The 24,086-nt window shown below is 44.4% G+C and overlaps 2 protein-coding genes across 18 annotated transcripts in view; both read left to right on the plus strand.

The window, feature by feature from the left end:
• Positions 1–3,097, plus strand: part of NUDT5 (nudix hydrolase 5) — a 34,909-nt gene extending 31,812 nt beyond the window's left edge. For 4 of the 7 annotated variants that reach the window (XM_078787122.1, XM_078787119.1, XM_078787120.1 and 1 more), the window contains one exon: positions 2,777–3,097. The gene's annotated coding sequence lies outside the window, so the exon portion shown is untranslated. Of the gene's footprint in view, positions 1–1,609; positions 1,739–2,776 lie in introns of all 7 variants that reach the window. The other 3 variants (XM_078787123.1, XM_078787124.1, XM_078787121.1) reach the window with 3 other exon arrangements.
• A 5,807-nt stretch (positions 3,098–8,904) lies between these two features.
• LOC137436867 (C4b-binding protein alpha chain) overlaps positions 8,905–24,086 on the plus strand; it is a 67,774-nt gene continuing 52,592 nt past the window's right edge. For 9 of the 11 annotated variants that reach the window (XM_068131056.2, XM_068131051.2, XM_078787127.1 and 6 more), the window contains exons 1-4: positions 8,905–9,089; positions 10,759–10,872; positions 16,388–16,479; positions 22,230–22,427. In XM_068131056.2, coding sequence (XP_067987157.2) covers positions 16,401–16,479; positions 22,230–22,427 — 277 coding nt within the window. In that variant the 5' untranslated portion in view covers positions 8,905–9,089; positions 10,759–10,872; positions 16,388–16,400. Of the gene's footprint in view, positions 10,401–10,758; positions 10,873–16,387; positions 16,480–22,229; positions 22,428–24,086 lie in introns of all 11 variants that reach the window. The other 2 variants (XM_078787126.1, XM_068131053.2) reach the window with 2 other exon arrangements.

Here is a 24,086-nt window from a genome sequence, read left to right on the forward strand (position 1 = left end):
CTCTATACAAGGGGAAAGGTGACCCTCTGGACTGTGGCTCGTATCAAGCGATAAAGTTATTGGAGCATGGAATGAAGGTATTGGAAAGGGTGTTGGAGAGGAGGATAAGAAAGAAAGTGAAGATCGACGAAATGCAGTTTTGATTTATGCCAGGAAGAGGAATGACAGACGCGCTTTTTATTGTAAGGCAGTTGCAGGAGAAGTACATGGAGAAGAGGAAGAAGTTGTTTCTTGGGTTTGTTGATCTGGAGAAAGCATTCGATAGGGTTCCACGTGAAGTAGTGACATGGGCATTGAGGATGTTAGGAGTGGAGGAATGGTTGATCAGAGTAGTGATGGCAATTTACGAGAGAGCGCACAGCTGTAAGGACGAAGGACGGGTATAGTGGTGAGGTTGAGGTGAAGGTGGGAATGCATCAGGGGTCGGTACTAAGTCCACTACTATTTGTAGCTGTGTAGCGGAAGCTAAACAGTTCAATCTTGGTTTCATCAGACCACAGAATCTTGTTTCTCACAGTCTGAGAGTCCTTTAGGTGCTTTTTTGCAAACTTCAAGCGGGCTTTTATGTGTCTTTCACCGAGGAGAGGCTTCCGTCTGGCCACTCTGCCATAAAGCCCAGATTGGTGGAGTGTGGCAGTGATGGTTGTCCTTCTGGAAGTTTCTCCCATCTCCACACAGGATCTCTAGAGCTCAGCCAGAGTGACCATCGGGTTCTTGGTCACCTCTCTTACCAAGCCCCTTCTCCCCCGATTGCTCAGTTTGGCCGGGCGGCCAGCTCTAGGAAGAGTCCTGGTTGTTCCAAACTTCTTCCATTTAAGAATTATGGAGGCCACTGTGCTCTTGGGAACCTTCAATGCAGCAGAATTTTTTTGGTCGGCTTCCCCAGATCTGTGCCTCCACACAATCCTGTCTCTGAGCTCTGCAGGCAGTTCCTTCGACCTCATGGCTTGGTTTTTGCTCTGATATGCATTGTCAGCTGTGAGACCTTATATAGACAGGTGTGTGCCTTTTGAAATCATGTCCAATCAATTTAATTTACCACAGGTGGACTCCAATCAAAGTGTAGAAACATCTCAAAGATGATCAAGAGAAATGGGAGGCACCTGAGCTAAATTTCAAGTGTCATAGCAAAGGGTATGAATACTTATGTCAATGTGATATTTCAGTTTTTTCTTTTTAATAAATTTGCAAAACTTTCTGAAATCCTGTTTTCTCTTTGTCATTATGGGGTATTGAGTGAAGCTTAATGAGGGGAATAATGAATTTAAATGATTTCAGCATAAGGCTGCAACATTACAAAAAATGAAGGGGTCTGAATACTTCCTGAATGCACTGTATATAGATGATATTGTTGTGGTTTTAGAACCCTCACTTGTGTAAATACTTGTAAATAATTCTCATTAAAAGGTCAAAGGTAGCACCCACAGATAGGCCACAGCAACACGTAGGTCACCTTAGAAATCTCAGTTATTTCCTTATTATGTGTTTAGTTAAGGCTGTGTTCCCAATAGTTGAATCTGCGTTGCATCAATTAAATAAGAATAGGTCCCAATTCATTCCGGCCATTTTGCCAACCTCTCTCCCAATTCTATTACGTGCCTTGTGTTAGCAGCGTTCGCTGCCTCGCTGAGCTACTGCCCAAGCACCGCCATTAACCATGCGGTCGGCTCGAGGAAGAAGGGGGCGGAGCGCCGGGAACAAGGTGTGACTTGTCAACGAGCCATCAAAGGCGGAGCCGGTAAGCCCTTGCCAGCCAACCAGGGCTGAGGTGAGCTCGCTGGCGGGCGTGGTTTCCAAGCGCGCGGTTTGATCTGAAAGCGCGTTATATAAGCGCAAGCGCCAAGCCCTTTTACGGACTTCTTTCGGCGGGCTCCTTTGGCACGGATTGCGCTGGGGGACTCCTTTTTGCACGGACTGCGTGAGGAGTTATTGAGCGGCGCTGATTGCCCTTTGATACGAACTGCCCTTTTTGATACGAACATTGATCGGGAGAGAGAAAGCGTTTGGCACGAAATACGTTTATTACGTACGCCGCATCCCAGTCCCCCCGATATATGTAACGTCCGCTCGCGGTCAGCGGCGTGCTGCCGGCCTGCTGCCTTTGTCCATCACCACCACGGCACGAGTCGGGACTGGACGAGGAGCCTGGACATCTGCCTGGACCTTCCCCCCCCTACCAGCTACCATCCCGTGTGAGTGTGTCTGTTTGTCCTGGGTCGTTAAGTTAAGACTGTATAGCTAAGCCTGTCCTGTGTCCTTCTCCTTCTTCCCTTCCTGTACATTCTTTCCTTTCATTTCCTCTTTGGTTTTGTACATAATTAATAAACCACACTTTGTTCTTCCTTTACTCTGGTTTCCTCTCCATCCGATCGCTTTAGTCTTTTCCCAATTGAGTACCTGTGGCACGATAGGAACCGCTCAGGATCGGGTTTAGTTACTGTTAACGGCTCGGACCGCGGACTGCTAACCGCTCGGCATTTACCATCACGTCCGTGGTTCGAGCGGGTGTTATTTCCCTGCTCGCGGTCGGTGTTGGTAATTAGGTATTTGGGACCCAAATTGACCAATCACCCTACCCAAAACCGACCAGGAGGAGCGTTGTAGCTTCCAGGACTCGGGACGGCCAGCTGAAAAGACAAGGGGATTAACCCCCCCCCCCCCACCCCCCCTTGATAAGGGGAGCGCCGACCCCCGATTCTGCAACAATATATATCGATGGAATGATGTATATAGATGATAATAAATATTATTTTGATGATAATATCTTCCCTTACAGAGATTGCACGTGTGGAGAACTTGACGATCGATTCACGCTTGTTCACATATGCATTGGGAATGGAATCTGCCCTTGGCAACTCAAGACCACTGCAGTTTTAGCTCAAGAATGGTGGAACAGGCTGTCCAGCAGTGCGAAACATGACATGTGGCAAACATTCTCGGGTTATCTAGTTGTTTCATGGTTGTAATTTAATGTTAACATTCCAACTGTGGGGTAGTTGTGGTAGTCCAAGGGAGGCAAAACCTTACAATTTGCATGTGTATATGATATAATATGGTGTCGTATTGTACAGAGTTTCAATAAATATGGGAGATCCGATTATCATCTCCTTTTGTGATTATGCTCTTGATCCCTTCCTTCAGTCTCCTCAAAAACTATCCCACTTTCCAGTGTTTCCAGTTTAGTTACCCTCGCCAGAGGAGGGGGTATTGCACTATCTCCGGAAGTCCGTTTGTTTGTTTGTCCGCACAGAATAAATATGATTTTCTCTGCAAATGTTGGTCCGATTGACAGGAAATTTTCACCATTGGTGCAAATCCACCGGTATAATTTTTGAATGATAATTATGCCGTCATAGGTCACGTGGTGTGGCCGCCATCTTGTAAAAACCAAAAAAACCTTGCACCTCTATATCTCCGAAAGCGCTGCATAGAAAAAATTGAGACATGGCTCATTGTAAAGAACTCTCCATGGGGAATAAAATATGTTAATGATGATGTCATAGGTGCCTCCATTATGACGTCATAATTCGACAAGTACATAACTTCATCCGATGAAGATGAAATTTCTTGAGCATCATCGAGGAATAAATTAGTGGAGAAAAAAAATGATGGTCACGTGGTTCGGCCGCCATATTTGTTTTACCGCAAAAGCCTTAAAAACCACTGAAAACATCCTGGTGAGGGTCTTAAATCTCTGATTGCTCTTTCAAGTTACCCTCACCTGAGGAGAGGTTATTGCATTTGAGTCCATTTGTTTGTCTGTCTGTTTGTCCGCACAGAATAAATATGATTTTCTCTGCAACCGTTGGTCCGATTGACAGGAAATTTTCACCATAGGTGCAACTCCACCTGCAAAAAATTTTAATGATAATTATGACGTCATAGGTCACGTGGTTCCGCTACCATCTTAGAAAAACCGATAAACGTTGCACCTCTATATCGCCTAAAGTGCTGAATAGAAAAAATTGAGACATGGCTCATTGTAAAGATCTCTCCATGTAGAATAACATCTGTTAAGGATGATGTCATAGGTGCCTCTATTATGACGTCATAATTTGACAAGTACAAAACTTCATCCGATCAAGATGAAATTTCTTGAGCATAATCTAGGAATAAATTAGTGGAGAAAAAAAAATAATGATGACGTCATCGGTCACGTGGTTCAGCCGCCATCTTGGAAAAACCGAAAACATTTGCACCTCTATATCGCCTAAAGTGCTGCATAGAAAAAAACGAGACATGGCTCATTGTAAAGAACTCTCCATGTGGAATAACATCTGTTAATGATGATGTCATAGGTGCCTTAATAGGATGAAAAGCGATGATTTTCAGATGAAAATTGATGATTTTAGAAGTTTGCCCTTGAATTGACCTTTGACCTTAAAAATGGTTGGTTTCCCAATTTAGTGACTCGATGTGCAAATGTTCAACTCTCAAGTCAATCGGATGAAAAACGATTCGACCATTTCGACCTTAAAATTCGACCTTTGACCAAAATTGATAGGATTCTTCCTTACTAGGGCATGCCCGTACTATATATAAGCTAGGACGTGCCCGTACGTGGGTGCCCGTTCCTTGCCCAAAAAAAAAAAAAAAAAAATTTTGTGTAGGGGTGTGTGTGTGTAAACATCCTAGGGCGTGCCCGTACGTGGGTGCAAAAAAACATGCGTGCAAACAACAACAACAAAAAAAAACTTTGAAACCACGTGGCAGTAACGACCACAGAACCCCCCCCCCCCTCTATTTACATGAATGGTTTGGTCCATTCGCAACGACCACAGAACCCCCCCCCCCCCTCTATTTACATGCAATGGTTTGGTCCATTCGCAACGCCAAAGCGAACGGCGAACGGCTAAATCGCCATAGCTCGGTAAGTACTTGTCCGATTAATTTCAAACCTTGAAAAGGCACATCCTCGGGTCCCCAGCAATATACCTGGCAAGTTTCAAGTATATCGGACCGGTAGTTGTCGAGAAACAGCGGTCACAGACAAACATACACACACACATACACACATACAAACACACAGAGATTACTGGAATTATAGATATATATATATATATATATATATATATATATATATATATATATATATATATATATATATATATATATATATATATATACATACATACATACATACATACATACATACATACATACATACATACATACATACATACATACATACATGGGGCTACAAAAGTAGGTATACAGTGATGAAAAACAAAACGTGCACGCAAAACGTATTTTATTGATTTTACAATATACAAGCATATCAATAATAACATATCAATAATAAACATATCAATAATAAACATATTAATCCCTCAAATGTTCAAATTTGTATTACTAGGGCATGCCCGTACTATATCTATATCTAAAATTATATCCCCCCCCTCTATTTACATGAAATGGTTTGGTCCAAAGCGAACGGCTTGCGAGTGGTGACAATCCCCCCCCTCTATTTACATGCAATGGTTTGGTCCAAAGCGAACGGCTTCCGGAGTTTGGTAAAGAAATCGCCATCGCGTGCACAAACGCGCAGGAAAGCGAATGAATCGCAAATTCGTTTTTATTAGTTGTAAAACATAGTTTAACGCCAACATAGTTTGCAAACGTGAAATAAATGAATACGCTCTCAAATGTGCCATCCGAGGCAGAGTGTGCCCGCCACGTTCGGCACACGCGATCGTTCGCTGCTCTCTGATTGGTTGAATCGTTTTTTGGACATAGCTCGGTAAGTAATTGTCCGATTAATATGAAACCTTGAAAAGGCACATCCTCGGGTCCCCAGCAATATACCTGGCAAGTTAAAAGTATATCGGACCCGTGGTTGTCGAGAAACAGCGGTCACAGACAAACAAACGTACAGACAGAGATTACTGGAATTATAGATAGACTAGGGCATTGCCCGTACGTGGGTGCCCGTTCCTTGCCCAAAAAAAAAAAAAAACGCTACCCGTACGCTCTACCCCGCCCGTACGCCCGTAAACAAAAAATAACAACGCTCTTCGCTTCCGCCCTTCGCTCTGACTGAATTGGGAGAAATAATGCGCATAAGAAATCGAATTACGTACCGTAATGGCGGTCAGCTCGTAACGCGCACACTGTCCGGAAGTTCGCATATCGCATATCTATCTATCTATCTATTAATGCCCATTTATTCAATTATCGCCAACTTATTTTGGCTTTTTGCAATTTAATCGCAAGGAAAAGTAGAAAGAGAAGAGGGAAAAAAAGAAAAGCCTTGCCTTGCTGCAAACAACAACAACATGGAAGGCTGCACTGTCCGGAAGTTGGCATATCGCAGTTACGATTATTTTAGTGTTAATGGCCAATTATTCAATTAGCGCCAACGTATTTTGGCTGTTTGCAATTTAATCGCAAGGAAAAGTAGAAAGAGAAGAGGGAAAAAAAGAAAAGCCTTGCATTAACGCATTAACGCTTGCATTGCATTAACGGTTCGGCACACGTGATAGCTCGCTGCTCTCTGATTGGTTGAAGCGTTTTTTGGACATAGCTCGGTAGGTACTTGTCCGATTAATTACAAACCTTGAAAAGGCACATCCTCGGGTCCCCAGCAATATACCTGGCAAGTTTCAAGTATATCGGACCCGTGGTTGTCGAGAAACAGCGGTCACAGACAAACACACAGACACACAGACACACAGACACACAGACACACAGACATACACACAGAGATTGCTGGAATTATAGATAGATGACGAACTCTACCATCTGTTGAAGTTTCGTGAACATCGGTTTAAAATTGTGACCTGTAGGTGACTGACTAACAGACAGACAGAATAACGCACAAGACCAACCAATATACTAGAAAAATCTTATTTTTGCAAGTAATAAACAAGAAGATGTCATGCAGAGCATGATACTTGCAAAATCCACCCTCCCCCCCCCCCCCAAAAATGGTTTCTATGGATACATCAAATTGTCCATTTCATTAAGATTAAAACGTATGATCTCAATCAAGGCTTGAGTGATTTTTGGGTGATTAAAATTGATGATTTTTCAGATGAAAATTGATGATATTAGAAGTTTGACCTTGAGTTGACTTTTAACTTCAAAAATAGTTGGTTTCCCAATTCAGTGATGCACTATGTAATTGCTGTTTAATTTATAGGTTAATCGGATGAAAAGTGACGATTGTAGAAATTTCACCTTGAGTTGACCTTTGACCTTTTGACCTTAGAAATAGTTGGTTTCTCAATTTATTGACTCAATATGCAAATGTTTAATTTTCAAGTCAATCGGATGAAAAATGACAATTTTAGAAATTTGACTTCAAGATGACCTTTGAGCTGTGACCTCAAAATCAATAGGCTTCTTCCTTGTGACCAACTCATAAGGTGAAGTTTCGTGAAGATCGGTTTAAAATTGTGACCCGTAGGCGATTGACAGACAGACAAACCGACAGACAGACAGAATGAAAAATCAGTCATAGAGCGACACTTGGCAAAACAGAACAAAGTACTGTAGAATGCCACTCAGTCGAGCATCCTTTTGACCTCAAAAATAATTTGTGGTAGAATTCAGTGACCTGATATGCAAATTGGCTTCAAAGTTTAAGTTAATCGGATTAAAATTGACAATTTTAGAAATTTGGCCTATGTTGACCTTTTGGCCTATGTTGACCTCAAAAATAGTTGGTGGTTGGTTTCAGTAAGCTGATATGCAAATCCTATTCAGATTTCAAGTCGATCAGATGAAAATTGAGGATTTTAGAAATTCGAAAAAAAGTGGTTGACCTTTGGCCTATGTTGACCTTTTGGCCCATTTTGATCTCAAAAATAGTTGGTGGTTGAATTCAGTTAGCTGATATGAAAATCCTATTCAAATTTCAAGTCAATCGGATGAAAATTGAGGATTTCAGAAGTTCAAAAAAAAGTGGTTGACCTTTGGCCTATGTTGACCTTTTGGCCTGTGCTGATCTCAAAAATAGTTGGTGGTTGAATTCAGTTTGCCGATATGTAAATCCTATTCAAATTTCAAGTGAATCGGATTAAAATTGAGGATTTTAGAAATTGGAATAAAAATGGTTGACCTTTGGGTTTGGCCCATGTTGACCTTTTGACTTCAAAAATGTATAGGATTTTGTCGGACCACGAACTCCACCGTTTGGTGAAGTTTTGTGAAGATCGGTTTAAAATTGTGACCTGTCGGCAAGTATAAGTGAGCGACAAACACACAAACCGGAGTGGTCAACATACTTGCAAAAATTTTTTATTTTGTCAAGTAACAACACACAAGACCAACCAATATACTTGAAAAAGCTTTGATTTTGTTCGTAATAAAAGTGGCTTATATAGAGCGTTGTAGTTCTGATCGATATTTAAAATCAAAATATTATAAAAGAAAGAACAAAATCGATAATGTGACCCAAATCCCTCTTGGTCAATCGGAAATTGTTGACCAGATTTTGAAAAAATGGAATTTTCAGTGGGACGTCGGCACGAAGGGAAGATTTTGTGACAAGGTGCATCCAGGATTCCAGGTGTTGCACCTCAACTTCCCAGGCTTGCTTGGTAGCTCTCTGTAGGTTGAGACTCGCACGTTGTCGCCCACCTGCGTAGGAGAGGTTGCCACCCAACGGGGTACCATGACCATTGTAGGGATCGCGAAGACCACACGCGCCTATTTATAAATTGCCCGCGAAATGAGCAGAAGGCGTCTTTTTCAGAACATTAGAAAGATGGGGATGAAAATGGCGGATCTGCCTGAAATTACAAAGTTTAGAAAAAGAGAGTGGTAAATCCTTGTGAAAATATAAGGAAACCTAATGGCTCATTGTGTAACATGTTCAAGTTTTGGTACGTGGCGTATGGATCCTCGTGGCTCTGAAAACGCCATTAAACACATAAAGACGAAGAAGAAGAAGAGGTAGCTGAGGAACGAAAACGGAAGGAAGGAAGCGAAGGAAGGAATAAGTTCAGCTCGGCGTTCACTCAGATTCGTCATGGCTCAATGTGGGGATTTCGTTCTGGGTGTGTTCGGAAAGTGATGTCCTGATATCAGCGGATGTTTCCTCATTTTTTTCCCATTCTGCTGGAAATATTTGCAACGGCGAGAAGGTACCGGCATGGAATGCGTGTAGTCGTGGACGGTATTGACATGGAAGTCATGAGTGTGACGCAGTGTCGGTGTAATGCCTAATGCGTAATGGCGAATGTCAATGTTCCCCGGTGTTTGCCTGATGTGAGTGTGTGACCCGGTGTAATTGTCCTGGTGTGACTGTGAGTGTGACCCGGTGTAATTGTCCTGGTGTGCGTGTGACCCGGTGTAATTGGTCTGGTGTGAGTGTGTGACCCGGTGTAATTGGTCTGGTGTGAGTGTGTGACCCGGTGTAATTGGTCTGGTGTGAGTGTGTGACCCGGTGTAATTGGTCTGGTGTGAGTGTGTGACCCGGTGTAGTTTGTCTGGTGTGAGTGTGTGACCCGGTGTAGTTGGTCTGGTGTGAGTGTGTGACCCGGTGTAGTTGGTCTGGTGTGGGTGTGTGACCCGGTGTAGTTGGTCTGGTGTGTGGGTGTGTGACCCGGTGTAGTTGGTCTGGTGTGTGTGTGTGTGACCCGGTGTAGTTGTCCTGGTGTGAGTGTGTGACCCGGTGTAGTTGTCCTGGTGTGTGTGTGCCCCAGTGTAGTTGTCCTGGTGTGAGTGTGACCAGGTGTAGTTGTCCTGGTGTGTGTGTGTGACCTGGTGTAGTTGTCCTGGTGTGTGTGTGACCTGGTGTAGTTGGCCTGGTGTGTGTCTGACCTGGTGTAGTTGTCCTGGTGTGAGTGTGTCACCCCATGTAGTTGTCCTGGTGTGAGTGTGTGAACCTGTGTAGTTGTCCTGGTGTGAGTGTGTGACCTGGTGTAGTTCTTCTGGTGTGAGTGGGACCTGGTGTAGTTGTCCTGGTGTGTGTGTGTGACAGTGTAGTTGTCCTGGTGTGAGTGTGTGAGTGTCTGACCCGGTGTAGTTGGCCTGGTGTGAGTGTGTGACCTGGTGTAGTTGTCCTGGTGTGTGTGTCACCCTGTGTAGTTGTCCTGGTGAGTGTATGACCCGGTGTAGTTGTCCTGGTGTGTGTGTGACCCGGTGTAGTTGGCCTGGTGTGTGTCTGACCTGGTGTAGTTGTCCTGGTGTGAGTGTGTCACCCCATGTAGTTGTCCTGGTGTGAGTGTGTGAACCTGTGTAGTTGTCCTGGTGTGAGTGTGTGAACCTGTGTAGTTGTCCTGGTGTGAGTGTGTGACCTGGTGTAGTTGTCCTGATGTGACAACTGTGTGACCCGGTGTAGTTGTCCTGGTGAGTGTGTGACCCGGTGTAGTTGGCCTGGTGTGAGGGTTTAGTGTGATGCGGGTTTATTGTGACTCGACTGTGGTTTGCGTACATGAGGGAGAGACGGTATGGTATGTTGTTGCACACCAAGCATGGATGGTGTATTTAAGTTTGTAGGGTGTGCCGTGTACTAGTTAATAACATTGTGGTCTGTTGGGTACACTGGGTACACTGGGCACATTGGGTGTCGGGATTCATTAGTTTTCACTGCAGGTGGTGGAGTCTTTTGAGCTCGTCTGTTCCTCATTTGTTGGAACAAAGTTGTAATATTTCCACAATGTATTATCAGTACGTTCCAAAAGCTCTGTTGGAATTTTTCTACCATGAGTATATGATTTATGATGAGGAAAGGTATTGCGTGTCCAAGGCGTGCCTGCCTGCCGCCTCTCATGCCCCCGCCCGTGTCTGCCCACCAAACCCTCACCCCAGCTCGGTGAGTCGCTGGAGATTGCCCTTCTGCGTTTGCCTGTGTTGAGAAGACAATTGAGGAAGTTTCGTATTGTTGTCCCCCATTTCCTGCTGTTGCAGCATTCTCAGTTTGAGGTTTGGCCTTTCTCTGAGCTGCTTTTTCTCTCTGTATGCTTGTTCTGTTTTATTTACATTTTCCACGAGTGCACTTGGTGATGTCTGGTACTGTACCATTTGGTACTTTGTCTGGTACTTTGTACACCACCCAGATACAATCAACGTTGTGCAATCCTTGTGAAGTAAAGTTGGAAAGGAAAGTGCTTTGGAAGTAAAAACGCACCAGCGCATTACGTGTAGGGTGATTGCGTCACCCCTGTACACACACGCACACACTTTTTTACCGAGTAAACTTGCACATGACGACTCTTCACCAAAAAAGCCTCCCCCTCCCAACTCTGTCCTATCTTTGATCTCCAACCCCAAACTCTGTCCTCCCCTCTCATAAAAGCAAACGGGCATTCTCACATAGAAACCAGAATATTTAACGCTTTTTGCTCCCCTTATCATGTTGTCACCGACTTCACAGAAACCCGTAACGGTCGCCTGTTCAACTCACAATTTTCAGAGAAAATATTTGGAAATAATAGCAAAGCCCTGCACAACCTCCACAGTAAAAACGCTGCTTCAGAGAAAGGGATCTCAAAGGTTCCTTGATAGTAAGGGCATTTTATGAGATATTTCACAAATCTGTTAACTAAATTGTTACCAAAACATTTCTTCACCAATATGTTTGTAAAGGTGTGTAATAACATGTGTTAAAATGTTGAAGTTCAACTCCCGTGGGAAACCCAGAAAAAAAGCTGTTGAATTCGGGTACCGAAAAATTATTTTCGAGAATTTTTATGTTTTAAAATCGGCCCTTAAGTAACTTATGAGGGGTCAAATAAGGGTTTTTCATGATTCTGAGTTGATTGTTAACATTTATATTTTCACTTTTACATTTACACACAAAGTAGCTTTTATTTCACATACATATATAATACTCAAGAGTTATTTCTCATTCACAATGTCAGAAGTTTCAACAGTCATTGTCTATGTCTTCTTCAGACTCAACAACTTCAGTGTGTCACCTGGAGTGAGGAGTGGCTGATCATGAGCCAGGTAGGAGGAAAGCTCAGCGAGGGGGAGAAACATGATCGCGTTCGTTCCTATCTGTTTCCTGTTCGTAAATGGAATAATCTTTACTTCAGTTCCTCTCAGGATCTTAGCTTTGTCGAGTGCTTTCAACATCACCCGGGGGAAAGCTGCTGTTGTCTGTGGATCTGGCAAAGGTGGGGCCGGAGAGGTGACTTCGATCCAACCCATTGAGTGAAAGGGTGTGTTTCCGTGAATAGAGACAATGTTTAAATCTATATTGTCTCCAACAAACTGAGTGACTGCATTGTTTGTTTCCCCAACCTCCATAAAGACCACCTGATCATTACTTGAGAATTCACTTTCACTGGCTGGCACTTTGGCTGCGCTTGAGGATCAATCAGTGATGACAGCATCAACCGCAACCTCATCATTGATCTGTTCATCGGTTTCCTCCACAATGGTGTCAAGAGTGCCAGAAGTATCGGGAACATCATCTCCACTCCTACTATTAAGGAAGCAGTATTTGTAGTTTTGTGTCTCCGTGTAAGACTCAGTGTATCCCAGCCGGTGGAACTTGTTGAGCATCCATTTTGACCCAAATCTATGATCAAGTTGTATGGCAAGCCCCATTTGGTGTGGCAATACTCCAGACCGAGGTCGACAGGCCTTAATAAAATTCTGCCCCCAAACGGCAACTCTTTCGTCTGTCTTGACAATCGGTCTCAAGAACATCTGAAGGCTTGCAGGAACAAGTGTCAGCTGACTATCGATGTCAGTCATACTGTGTGTGGTGGGGTATGACTTTGGACCTAAATCAATCAAGGCAATATCATTGGATATGAACTTGAGTGCCGTCTTTATGATCTGAGTCTTCTCATCTCCATGGTCAAGATTAGCATGATGCGCTCGCAGAATATTGTCTGTGCCATCTTTGAGACAGAGTACATCTGCCCTTCTTTCCTGTGTTGTGAAATACAAGGTGTCTTCGTATTTCTCTAGAAGTTTTATCTTTAGCCAATGCTTTGAATAAGAAAGGCTCTTCTCTGGTGACTGATCAAACTCCTGCAGCTTTTCATGGACTTGGTCCATGTTCATTACCCCATGCTCTAATTCTGAGTCTAACCATTCGCAGAATTCAATAAAAACTGCCTCTCGCTCCTCATCAATACTCCTCTGTCCTCTCTTCCTTTTTCCTTCCTCATCAGTCTTGGACAAACTGTCACCTCTCGCAAACATAAGTTTGCATCGCAAATGGTACAGTGTTTCTTCTGCTACCAAGTCGTTGATCCCTTCCAGGCGTCCAGTGACTTCAGTGCCCCAGTCATCCCCGCGACTCCGTGCTGTCTTCAGCAAGCTTGCCTTCAGTGTATCTGCAGTCAAATTATCTGGCACTCTGTATTTCTTTCTAGCTTGTGCTGGATTATTTTTGTAGAGCTGGGCTGGTTGGTTGCAAAGAATGCATACATCCTTATACAGGAGGTCAACTGACTGTGATCTTCTAGAACTGCAGCCAGTTGATGAACTGAACTCACAAGTAGTGCGTCTTCTCTTCAACTTTGAAGACTCTTTCTCTGCCTTTGATGCTTGAGCTGACTTCTTGGTGGTTGCAACAAAGTTGTTGTACAGATAATTTTTACACTTCTGGTGGTACCTCAGTTTTCCTTCCTTTTGAGCCTCCTTCATACGTTCCACAACAGTAACATTTTCGACAGTTTCTGCTTGTTTCAATAAAGTTGAGTATCCCTTTGGAGTTGCCTGTATGAGCCTTTCAGCTGGTGTATCCGAGCGTGCACAGATGAAGCAATTGAGCACAGGTGGAGTAACGTCTTCCTCCATATTGCTAGACTCCATGTCCTGCAAAGTAGAAAATGAGATATATTTAGAAATTATTTTTCCACAAAGGAGTGTCTGTGGTGAAATATAAATGTTAACAATCAACTCAGAATCATGAAAAACCCTTATTTGACCCCTCATAAGTTACTTAAGGGCCGATTAAAAAAAATAAAAATTCTCGAAAATAAATTTTCGGTACCCGAATTCAACAGCTTTTTTTCTGGGTTTCCCACGGGAGTTGACCTTCAACATTTTAACACATGTTATTACACACCTTTACAAACATATTGGTGAAGAAATTTTTTGGTAACAATTTAGTTAACAGATTTTCACATGTTTCCCTTACTATGATTGTTGTGGGTCGAGTCAGGCAAACGGTCCAACCAACGGGTGGAACTCGCATGCACGCACGGCTCTTTTTACATGTAGACCGTTAAACGAGTGTATCGTTCATCGCATGCAAAAGTATCCGTTCCCAGTGACAGGGAAAGTTTAAGTTCGTTGATCTATCAATTTAAATTTTTTCATGGACTTGGAAAAAGGTTAATTGTGTTGCACTCTTCGTTTCACACAAAACCCTGAAGCTCTGAGCTACTTGTACCACCCACCGTGGAATGGTGGTGCAACATTGGGCAACATAAGTTCAATATGTCTTAAAAGAGGGTAAAATATTCTGTTTGTGTATATACATTGTCTACTGGTGTCCTTGTAATTCACGTGGATGTCGTCGTTGTCCTTGTGCTGCAGGTGTTGTATGTACAAGCTCGGACTCCATGAGCCTTGAATAATGTAGGAATAATAAAATAAAAAAAGTCAAATTTCCGGCATTGATGTTTATATACTTCCTGAACAGATTGCGGCCTGGGTGGGCAAAGGAAAATGTGATTTATTTTAACACAAGTCTTGCCGAGATGTCGGGTGAAAGTGTTTGTGAAAAATAGCTGTTTTGTTCTTCACCACATTTTGTTGGACATTTTGAGAACCGCTCGTGCATTTTCCCTAAAATCCTGAGGGTTTATTCTCCTCAAAATGTTGATGAAATACATCGATGCAACTTGTGCAAGTCGTTTTTATGAAAATGTGATGGAAGCCATTTAAGAGTACAGAAAGTGACTGATTACAACAAAGCTAACGAGAACGTCACTCGGTAGAGCGCATACCTCCACCAGGCTGAACACTTTACGTTCTGTATCCCATTGATAGGCCGGATCTGGATGCAGGCCTGAACCAAAATCGAATCCGCTTGTTCTCGTCACCGAATCGACTCGTCCACCTTGTTTCGTCCGAATCTGCCCGCAACTTTTTTGAAATATCGTGCTATATATCGTTTTGGCCCCTGGTGTTGGGCTAGCGGCTAGGGTGCCGGCTTAGGATCCTAGGATCCTGGGTTCGAATCCCGGTCGATCGCTGAATTAACGCCAGGGGGGTTGACTCAGCCTGTCATCCTTCCGAGGTCGGCAAATTGAGTACCAGTTCACTGGTAATTCCCTGCTTGTCGTTAAAGGCGGCAAAAAGGGTTGGCGTCAGGAAGGGCATCCGGCCGCAAAACATTGCTTCAAAAAGGGGACCGAAAAACAACAACAACCACGGTTCCCGAAAAAGGCCAACCCCCGCTTTGCAGGGAAAAATGGCCTCTAAAGGTGTTTTTTTATTATTTTAAATATATCGTTTTGGCCCCATCTCTCAATGATGAATAAAGCATATAGCATGTTTTCTGCGTCTTCCACTTTGTCAACTCACATCACTTCTCCGACGGGGGACCTAGGCGTAACGCTTGTTATCTTTATTTGCACTCTATCCCTAAATGTTGAAGGTCAAGGGTGGTCAGAAAAAAACGTTGTCATCATTGGATCGGGGCCATGGGCTAGTCGCTGGCGATCGTCAAGGGTAGGCGTCCGGGTCGTGGGAGGCTTTCCTTTGGCGATCGCTTTGTGATCGTAGGTATTTAGCTCATGTTTGGTTTGCTCATTCATTTGTTTGTACTTATTGTCTGGGAGTTTATTGTGTTGTTTAATGCATTTTGTCACAAGCATAAGCTTCCTGGAAATGCCTCTGTACTCAGTATTACACAAATGTGAATTTTGTTTTTACCTTGCCCTTGTAGAGAGCATGTCAATTAAACCTCCTTTCATTATTTTATTATTATTTAATGCTATGTTTCATAGTTATTTCTACACATGGGCGGAGTCCGAAATCCCCAAAAAACGCTTTGAGAAATGTTATGAAAATTCCAACTCCCACCTTAGGGCAACTGACGGCATCCGTCGGGACAGACGCTGGAGGATGTTATTTATTATTTGGCATGGGGGTGGTGTACGACTACGTGGAATGTATCTGTACTGGTCTCTTTTTTTGCTTTGTACATTGCCACACCACATTAATTTCTCCATTGTTTTCTTATGTCGCACCACATGAATAAACGTCTGTTCCCTGCTGTACCTTGCGAATAAAGCCCAATTGTATAAAGGTAACAATAACGCAGTTAAATTTCTCAGGTCTTGCAGTGCATTTCAGATTTAATGGGTAACTCGTTAGCCTGGCACACACGCTATCGAACATTAAAAGCTATTGTTAAAGGTGCTGTGTGTCAGTGATGCTGCTCTGGTTCTCAGATCTACTGTAATCTATATACCCTGGCGGTGTTCAGCATTGTTAAATCCTCCTGTTCCTTCTGTGTCAGATCAAGTATTAAAATGCCGCAAAGAGCTTCGAGAATGCTGACTTTGATGATAGTCTGCACATCAATCCTTCAACTCTCTCCAGTTCAAGCAGGTACGACATTTTTATGCCTCCACCCCCAAAGGTGGCTGGAGACGTGATGTTTTCGGGTTGTCCGTACGTCTGTACGTCCGTCCGTCCATCTGTCCGTACGGGCTAAACCCCGTTTTTCTCAGCAACCACATGTCCGATTGAGACGACACTTTCAGGGTAGGAGTGACACCCATACAGAATGTTTTTTATGATGATGGTGACGTCATAGGTCACGTGGTATGGCAGCCATCTTGGATTAAATGCATATAATGAAAAAATGATTTATCGGAAACCGCTGAATGGAAAAATTTGAAACTTGGTACGTTGTCAACTACTCCCAATGGGTAACAAAAGCATGATAATGATGACATCATCGGTGAAGTGGTTTACCAACCAAAAATGTTTGAATCGAATTCCTTATCCTAAAAATCTGAAATTGCATGCACATGATCTACGACAGATTTGTATTGAAATATTCATTTTATGACATCATAGGTCACATGGTTTGGCAGACACATTGGATTTAACCTAAAACCCTAAAAAAAAATCTTCCCCCAAACCACCAAATCGATTGACTCGAAACGTTGCGTGTGTCATTGACGAGGCATGGCGATTAAAAGATAACCATGGAAACATCATTGGTCATATGGTGTGGCAGTCATATTGGATTGAAGGAAAATATTAAATAATTATATATCTGAAACAGCTTACCCTATTGATGCGAAATTTTACAAATATCATCTAACACCATTGTTGCATATAGTTTGAAAATTATGATGTCGTATGTCACGTGGTTTGGCAGCCATCTTGGATAGAAAAATGAACCTGAGCCAATCAACACGAAACTACACAAACGTGATCCCCTACCCATACATATGCAGAGTGTACATTTTTTAAAGGTCATAGTCATGTGGTGTGGCAGCCATATTAGCTTGAAAGCCAATACTTAAAAAAATCCCTTCTCTGAAACCGCTTCACCGATCAATGTGAAACCTGTCATGGCTGGTGAAAATGTGATACTTGAAAACAGCTGAAGGAATTTAAATCAAACTTGTTTATTTTTAGGACTGTGAACGAGGGCATCTACCCATTGTGGGACTATGCGGAGGTATATTGGCGACAGCGTCATTGCTTTAGTTTTTTTATTTTATCCTTTTGTCGTTCTAGTTTTATCCTTAATCACTAATCTCCATTTTTGATGACTGTTGGATTTTACTTTTTTTTTTTTTTTTTTTTTTTTTTGTATACAAGATCGAGGCTCGTGAAAGAGCGAACATTAATCACACAGACAAACCGACACATAAAACATATAACATCGGGAGCGGTAGACAAGATGGGGAGAGGGGGAAGGACACAAACACAACATTTGAGAGCAGGGACCGAGAGACATGGAGACATCGAGAGATCTGAGAGAGGGCGAGGGCTTTGGGGGGGGGGGGGGCATGGGAAGGGGGCGGTGGGAGAGGTATAAAACATATGGACACTGCCAGGACTTCCAGGAAAGAAGTTGGAATTTCAAACAAAGTGGATCTGGGGTGAATTAGCGGGGGTAGAAAAGATCAAGGTTTTGGATGGGGGAAGATAAGAGATGGTGGTGAACAGCTGTTTTAAAGACCTGGAGGGAGGAGTGGTATTGAAGGGAGTGAGGGAGTTTGTTCCAGAGGCGGGAGAAAAGAGGAATGAAAGAGTGAAGGTGAGCAGAGAGCCGAGATTTCGGCAGTTTAACCATCAGAGGGTTGCTGGCAGATCTTGTGCGACCTGTAGGAATATTTGGGGGACAGAGCACAGAGAGAGCTGGGGGTGCAAGGCCGGAGAGGAGTCGGTAGAAGACAGAAAGACCACCTACCTGCCTGCGGTGAGTGAGTGAAAGGCCCTCAGAGATAGCTTCATCGCGGGAGATTCCAATAATTCTGAAAGCTTTGGTTTCAACAGCGTGAAGCCGAGCTAGGTGTGAGGCAGGAGCACCGGCCCATAGGGGAGAACAGTATTCCATTGAGCTGCGGATGAAAGCCTTGTATGTGGTGAGGAGCTCAGGTGTGCCGAGGAAGGACTTCGCACGACGGAGGATGCCCAGTCGGCGACTGGCTTTGGAGGCCAGCTTGGAAATGTGGTTTTCCCAAGAAAGGTCATGGCAGATAGTGAGACCCAAAATCTTGAGCGACAGAACTTCTTGGAGAGGATTGTTGAGAAAGTAGATGGGAGGGTTGTCCAGTCGATCTTTTCGGAGAGACATAGTAAGAGTGTGAGATTTGTCAGGATTGAAAGACATGTTCCACTTGTTTGACCAGTCTGTGATTTTGTCCAGGTCTTCAGAGAGTGAGGAGGCAGCAGACTGCCGATCTGAGGGAAGAGGAATGGAGCGGCAGAGAGTGGAGTCATCAGCAAAGAGATAGAGAGGATTTTCGAGAGAGTCAGAGAGATCATTGATGAAGACCAGAAAAAGCACGGGGCCCAGAACACTGCCTTTGGGAACTCCAGCCTGAACAGGAAGAGGAGATGAGAGAAACCCATTCAGGGCCACACGTTGACGACGACTAGAGAGGAAGTCCGCCAGCCATGCGTGGAGATTTCCATGGATACCAAAGGAGGAGAGTTTGGTGAGCAGAGCGGGGTGCCAGACCGTGTCGAAGGCACGTGATATGTCGAGGGAGACAGCTCTAATTTCCTGTTTGGCATTGAGGACCTCCATCCATTGTTGAGATAGCAGAAGCAGCATGTCCAGAGTAGAGTGACCTGGTCTGAAACCAAATTGATGATCAGAGATCAAGCCATTGGAGAAGAGGAAAGATTTCATATCCGAAGCAATGATGGATTCCATGACTTTGCTGATAATTGGGAGAAGGCTGATTGGTCTGTAGTTGCTAGGATCTGTTTTTGCACCTTTTTTGTGCAAAGCGGTGATGTTGTCTGATTTCCAAGCAGATGGCAGTTGACCTTGAGCAAAAGAGAGGGTGAAGAGAACAGAGAGAGGGTGAGATAGAGCAGCAGAGCAGGATTTTAGGACCCGTGGGCTGATGCCGTCGGGTCCAGTTGCAGAATCAGAGTCGAGGGTTGACAGAAACTTTTCCACCTTGTCAGGAGGAAAGGACACGGAGTCCAGGAGCAGCAGGGTACGACTGGGTATGGTGGGTACAGAGAGGGATGGGTTTGGGACACAAGATTTAGAGGCAAACGCAGAGTTGAGGCATTCAGCTTTTTCACGTGCGGAGTCAGCTGTGTAGCCGTTTGAGGTAAGGGAGGGGATGGAGGGGGAACAAACACCAGAAACGGATTTGACCAGACGCCACCAGGATTTGGAAGAGGGAGACAGATAAGAGAGTTCGGTCTTGAGAACGGAGAGATATTGTTTCCTGGCTCTCCTGAGGGTGGACACACACTTGTTTCGGGCTTTGTGAAAGGAAATGAGATTTCCTTCCGTTGGATTTGCTTTCCAGGAGATGAAGGCAAGTTGTTTCTGGGCAACAGCCTCACCACAAGATTCCGTGTACCATGGACGGGAGGAAGGGTATGACAACTGAAGACGAGATGGGATAAATCTGTGCATGAGAGAGAGCAATTTACTTTGGAAGAATTCCCAGGATGAGTTGATGTCAGAGGTGGTAGAGATGGGAGACCAGTCCAGATGATTGATTGCTGCTTGAAGACCGTGCCAGTTGGCCCGAGTGAAATGCCAAACTCGTCGACGCTGAGCAGGCTCCCTGAGGATGGTCAGAGAGATGTCCACTTTAACAAGGACATGATCAGATGATCCGATCGGAGCAGAAGAAGAGCAGCAGACATTTTCAGGGAAGTTAGTCATAACCAAGTCCAGAAGAGAAGATGTTCCGTTGACTGAGAACCGGGTCGGGAAATTGACAGATTGTGTCAGTCCCAGTGAGTCGCAGAAGTCCTTTGCTGAGGAGCCATGGCTGGTGAGAGAGGTACCCACACCCAGCCAACTGGCATGATGACAGTTGAAATCACCACATATGAGGAAGAGAGAGTTGGGATGAGTAGATAGAAGTTGGTCCATATCATCAGACAGCGAGATGTAGATGGAGTCATCACTGTTTGGTGGACGGTACAACACACATATGAACAAGAGGTGGGAGCGAAGGGGAAGCCGTAGCCAGAGGTATTCCTGGGGGTGAGGTGGAGAGAGTGCAGTGTAGGGCGAGTGAGGAAGAGAGTTTTTGATAAAGATAGCAACCCCGCCTCCAGGACGAGGCTCAGGTCTATCATACCGGAGGAGGGAGTAGCCCGGGAGAGATACTATGGAATCAGAGACATCATAAAGGAGGAAAGTTTCTGTTAAGCAGATCACGTCTGGTTTGACAGAAGCAACCTGTATGGAGAGATCAGTTAAGTTTGAACGAAGGCCCCGGATGTTTGAGGTCCATACCGTTAATGAAGAGGAAGGGGGAGCATCAGATACAGAACAGGGGGGAGGAGGGGTAGGGTAAGATGTGGAAGAGGTGGAAGAGATAGGGAGAGCTGTTGAAGGTGTGTCAGAGATTTCAGAATAGCTCGGAGAAAGGGAAGGATGGGGCGGACAAAAGGTTTGATGGTGATTGGGTGAGCCACAATGAGGTGTTATTTGAGGAGGGGGAAGAGCGAGGCAGAAGGTTGGGGGAGATGGAGGTGAGAGTTTGAAGGGGGAAGAAGCGGGGAGGATGCTTTGAGGAGGGGGAGTGAGAGGGGGGAAATTGAGAAGCAATGAGGGTGGGGAGATTTGAAGGGGAGGGGTGAGGGGGGAGTTTGGGAGGGAAGGGACAAGGGGAGGGATTTGAAAGGGATGGGGTATGGGGGAGATTTGGAGGGGAGGGGTGAGGCAGGAGTCTAGGAGGGGAGGGGCGAGGGGGCGTCTTGGCGGGGAGTTGTGAGGGGGTAGTTTAGGAGGGAGGGGGCAAGGGGGGAGATTTGAAAGGGATAGGTGATGGGGAAGATTTGGAGGGGAGGAGTGATGGGGAAGATTTGGAGGGGAGGGGTTATGGGGAAGATTTGGAGGGGAGGGGTGAGATTGGATTTTTACCGTACTTTGTGGTCATTTTACCGTACTTTGTGTCTGACAAGATGGTCTAGAAGTACGCACACTGACCTCGAACCTTGTCTCACCTTGGTTTGAATCTGGACCCAGCTATTAAACTATTATCCTGGTGTTTCACAGTCAGGGTGATTCATCAACGTGTGCCGTGCCTCGTATGGATGTTGAACGGGTGTTCCATCTGCCAGCATTTATTGTTGGACGTTAAACTTCCCACAGTGTCCTTCACAAAGAGTAGGCGAGCTGTCGCTGGTACCATGGCCAAATCCCTGCCCTTACCAGCAGAGGGAACTGCATCAGAGGCACAGCCATGCGATCAGCAAATGATGCGACCCCATTGCCTTGTGCTGCATACGGACGAATGAACCATACTTTGGCTTTTGTTTTAATATTACTTTATAAAATCCAACATTTATTTTCATTGTTACCGATCCGAGATTTAAACACAGGCGTTTTTGCCAGCTCACCACCCTGAGTGGAAAGCATTACAATATCATACAAGTGCATCACAATACTCGACTCACCCTAACTGCCCTTCCTCGTCCATTTATCTTCAGATTGTAACAATTTACAAGGCTCTTTCTGATCTAATTAATGTGTAGTATTTGTAAGTCAAGTGGTAATCAGGAGAATAAACCGGCTTGTGATGATCTTTTGGGTGTTAGAGTGAACATTTATGAAATAAAAAGTCCATGTGATGTCAGTAGCTGATGTGGCAAAGCTTTGTTCTGTTTATGTGCCCATGCAGTATCGTGTGGAGAACCTCTGAGAGTCGCCAATGCTGTCCATACGGACCTGGGAAAAGCAGATTTTATTCCCGGAGATAAGTTTGTATACCAGTGCAGTCCAGGGTACAAGCTAGTTGACTCGTCATCAGATACTTCAATCACTTGCAAAGAAGATGGAAGTACTGCCACTTGGACACCAGTACAATTTACATGTACAAGTAAGAACCATTGTACTGTTTTTGTCTTTCTTTCTTATTATAGGCTGTTATGTTATGTTTTATGTTGTAGGTTATGTTTTGTATTATGTTAGGAGCATCTGTTAAAAATCTGGCTTGAGGGTGAAATGGGTTTAGTTTATCATAGTTATTTCATAGTGCATGTTAACATAGAAGACCACTCGTTTTGCATCTTCAGATGTATCGGGCTGCCAAAGCAGTTTCCTACACTATTGGGCACAATCCTGGATGGGTCGCCACTCCGACCAGGATAATCGACTGACTTATTCTTCCCAGTAAGCTGATACTCATTTTGCTGACCACGGAAGGATGACAGGCTGAGTCGACCCACATGGTGCTAATTCAATAGCATGACAGGGGCTTGAACTCGGCACTATGAGATCTCAAGTCTGCCAACTTGACTGTTAAGCCAACACCAGGCTATGCATGTCAACATAAGTGTCATGTAATTAACGAGGCAGTGTTGAATTAAGTGTTTTGGCAAGTCTTCCTGCCCAAAAGGTTTGTCTCGGAATCTATTTGTTTTCCCTTACACTTTGTCACATTCGTCGTGTAACTGTTTCATTTGTTTTTCCATTAGTCTCAGAACAAGGACTGTGCAAAAGGTCACGCCGCACCAGGGACATGGCTAGGTTGGAACATTCCATCTCATGTTAGGAGCAGAATTGACGTGTGATCTGAAAATCACCAGCCTCCCCAGTCAATCGGAGCGTAACTGTATGATCAAGGAGTGGTGCTGTGGGAACCTATGGGAACGTGGCACGGGTGGTAAAAATCGGACGGCAGGACAATATATAAGTAGAAGAGAACGTTAGGTCGGTCAATTTCAGGGATGATGTGGCTTGTCTGCTCTGTCTGCTACGGGATCACTCACTGGTGTGGCTGTCGTGGGAACTCCTGCTGACACACTGGTTATGCGACCCCCCAACCCTCCTCCCCCCTCGCACCCCTGGCCAGTCCTGCTGGAGTGATATGGCATCCTTTGCCTTTGCAGTCGCATAGATCGGCTGTGGACAGGTTCTGCTTCGATGTTTGTCTAATCTGTCCTGTCGGTCTCCTGCTGTCCTATTCTCCCGAGGCCTGACTGAGTGAGACTGTCAAGTTCGATACCCAAGCTCGTCATGAATGTGGACTCGAGGGCTATTTATTCTTATTCATTGGTTTCTGACAGTTCCGTATCACCGTTTACTCTTCTCCCTCACCCCAATTTATATTGTAATAAATACCCTGTTTGTTAATGAGAACCTGTTTTGTGGCCATTGGGGGAACGGGAATTCCATAAGTGCTTTGGAAATTGGAATAAATCCTTCAGATGGGTTAGTGAATTGGGAATTGGCATAAGACGCTATTATTTGAAAACTAACCATCCTTCAGTTTGCTCGGTCAATCCGGAAGGGCAGATTTGTCATGGCTGAGCAATTCCAGGGTGGACGTGGGACCTTTCGCCTCTTTTCTGCCTGGCGGGCACCCCAATCTTGAGACCCCGTCGACCGTAGCAATACATTTGGGTGCTTCTTTAAAACTGTCTGCTTACAAACGTTCCTTATTTGAAACAAATTGTGTATGGTTTAATTGACGCACTGTCTACATATGTTGGTTTTATTTAAAAATAAGACTAAACCAAATGTTTGTGTTTTCCCT

Source organism: Myxine glutinosa, chromosome 11 (assembly GCF_964187855.1).
Source record: "Myxine glutinosa chromosome 11, kmMyxGlut1.1, whole genome shotgun sequence".
NCBI classification, from domain to species: Eukaryota; Metazoa; Chordata; class Myxini; order Myxiniformes; family Myxinidae; genus Myxine; species Myxine glutinosa.